Here is a 2500-nt window from a genome sequence, read left to right on the forward strand (position 1 = left end):
AGTGGGGGTGTTAAGGAATGGGAGGGGGTTTTAACGAGTTGGAGTTGGGGGGTGTTAAGGAGTGGGAGTGGGGGTGTTAAAGAGTAGGAGTGGGAGTGGGGGGATGTTAGTGAATGGGAGTGGGGGTGTTAAAGAGTTGGAGTGGGGGATGTGTTAAAGAGTGGGAGTGGGGCGGTGTTAGGGAGAGGGGGCGGTGTTTAGGAGTGGGTGGGGGGCGGTGTTGCAGTGGGGTTTCCGTTGCTAATGCACTAACCATCAGGGCGAGTGGCGTGCCGTGTCGAACAATGCATGAACACGCGCGCGCACTTTAAGGGGAAGAAGGAGACACAGGAGAGAGGAGACACAAGGGAAGTAGGGGGGAAAGGAGAAAGAAGGAGGGGGAGAGGGGAAAGAAGGAGGGGAAAAGGAGGAAGAAAGAGAAGGAAGAGGGGAAAGAAAGAAGGAGAGGGAAAGAAGGAGAGGGGAAAAGGAGATAAAAGGGGAAGTAATAGAAAGAATGAGAAGGAACGGTGGCGGAAAAGAAAAAGGAGAGTGAGGAGACACAAGGGAATGAGAGGAATAGGAGAAAGAAGAAGAGAGGAAAAGAGAGAGAGAAAAGAAGATACAAGCGGAAGTTAAAGAGGCGGAAAAGAAGGAAAGTAGGACTTAAATTCAGAAGGATAGAAGAGGAAGGAAAAGAAAAGAGAAAAAGAGTGAGAAAGGAAAGAGTGACGAAAAGGAGGGTGAAGGGGAAAAAGACAAAGAACGGGAAGGAAAAGTGGCGGAAAAGATAAAAGAGGATGGAAGAGAAGCAGAGAGAGGGGAAAACGGTAGAAAAGAGGAGGAAGGGTAAAAGGATAAGATAGACGAAGAAGAAGTGGCACAAATGAAGAAAGAATGGAAAAAAGGAAAAACAACGAAAGGGGGACGCGGTGCGAAAGAGGAAGGAGGGAAAAAAAGAAAAAAACGGAAGAAGTAGCATGAAAGAAGGAAGATGGGGAAGAGGAAAGAAAAAGAAAATAAAACTTAGAAAAGCGAAAGGGAGAAGCAAAGAAAAGGGAGAGGATAGAGAAACAGAAGCTACGGGAAGAGGTGCAAGAGAGGGAGGGAGAATGAAAGAAGAAAGATGGGGAAAGGGAAATAGCAGAAAAGAAATAAAGAAGGGAAGAGGAACAGAAGAAAGGAGAAATGGAAGAGGAGAAAGAAAACGCAGTAAATGGGAAAGGGAATTGGCAAAAAAGGAATAAAGGAGGGAAGAGGAAATGGAGGAAGGAAAGATTGAAGAAGAGGAGAGTGATGAAATAAGGAAGAATAAGTAGATGTAAAAAATCGGAAAATAGGAAGAGGGGAAGGAGGTAGAGGGAGACAAAGGACGAGAAAAAGGGGACAGAAAGGGAATAAAAGTAGAAGCAGATAAGAAGGGGGAAGGGGGAAGATAAGGAGACGAAGAAAAAGGAATCAAGGATTACAGTGACAGCAAAACAAAAAGGAAAAGGAATAAGGCAAAAAAAAAAAAAAAATAAATAAATAAATAAATAAAAAAATAAAAAAGTTTCAGATTTTCCTTATGATAATTTTTTCCCCTTTTTAGTTTTATGATTTTTTTTGATTTTTTTTTTAGAACTGAGCGATCGTTATGAATTCAAAACGACAATGATGATGCATAATCCTACCTCGATCCACGTGCCACAGAAGACACAAGACGAAGAGAAACATCTTATCCATTTTCCTTGAAGACATCACGTTTCTCCTTTCTTTCTTCGTCTCTCGCGCATTCCTCTCTCGTGTTATCCTTCGCCCTCGCTTTACGATCGGTCACGTCTCACGAACCGAGGTGTCGTGTTGAAAAGTTGCAAACGGTGATGGGAATAACATTAAGCTAAGTTGCAAGAGCGTGTTTTTTCTTTCTCTCTCTCTCTTTGTTTAGCACCAGATGTGATGTTTCTCTTTGTTTGTACTTATTGTTAGACGTTTGCTTTCGTCATGAGCAGTCACACTACGGACAGAGAGATGTCGTATGTGCCTACGATGAGGAATGCGGGTGAACAGACACACGCACGCACGCACGCCGTCACTTGCACACGCCAGCCAGTGTCTCAACGGCGGCCAGCTTGCGTCGCTCTGTGAAACGCCGCCGCGAAGACGCTGTGAGTGGGCGCCGCCGCTGCACGCACGTTCTCGGGGTGTCTGGTCGCCGCACGAACAGCACGCACACGCATGGCGCCTCCGACCGCGTGTTCTCGTCACTCGTCACTCATCTCGCGAAAGCTGAATCACGCCCTCGGGGATGCGCGCTCGCGGCGTGGCTGCGTGGGCGTCCGCTGCGCTCTGTCCACTGCGCCGGGAGCGCTGGGCGGGCGGCGGTGCAGGAGGCGGCGCGGCGTTGGGTCCTCGAGCCCGACCGCGCGGCGTGCACCAAGGAGGGCAACTGGCATGTGGCACTGAGATGCTCGAGGTGGCACCGTGGGAGCCAGGAGGGCCAGTGGCACTGCCGCTCTCCCTTTCTCTCCCTCCCGCTGCC

The 2500-nt window shown here is 48.4% G+C and overlaps 1 protein-coding gene across 1 annotated transcript in view; it reads right to left on the reverse strand.

Annotated features, from left to right (window-relative positions):
- The window catches only part of LOC113826951 (uncharacterized), a 44348-nt gene extending 41880 nt beyond the window's left edge, over positions 1-2468 (reverse strand). The window contains exon 1 of the mRNA XM_070140185.1: positions 1653-2468. Coding sequence (XP_069996286.1) covers positions 1653-1719 — 67 coding nt within the window. The 5' untranslated portion in view covers positions 1720-2468. The remainder of the gene's footprint in view (positions 1-1652) is intronic.
- Positions 2469-2500: the final 32 nt, after the last annotated feature.

This window comes from Penaeus vannamei, chromosome 26, assembly GCF_042767895.1.
Source record: "Penaeus vannamei isolate JL-2024 chromosome 26, ASM4276789v1, whole genome shotgun sequence".
Lineage (NCBI taxonomy): Eukaryota > Metazoa > Arthropoda > Malacostraca > Decapoda > Penaeidae > Penaeus > Penaeus vannamei.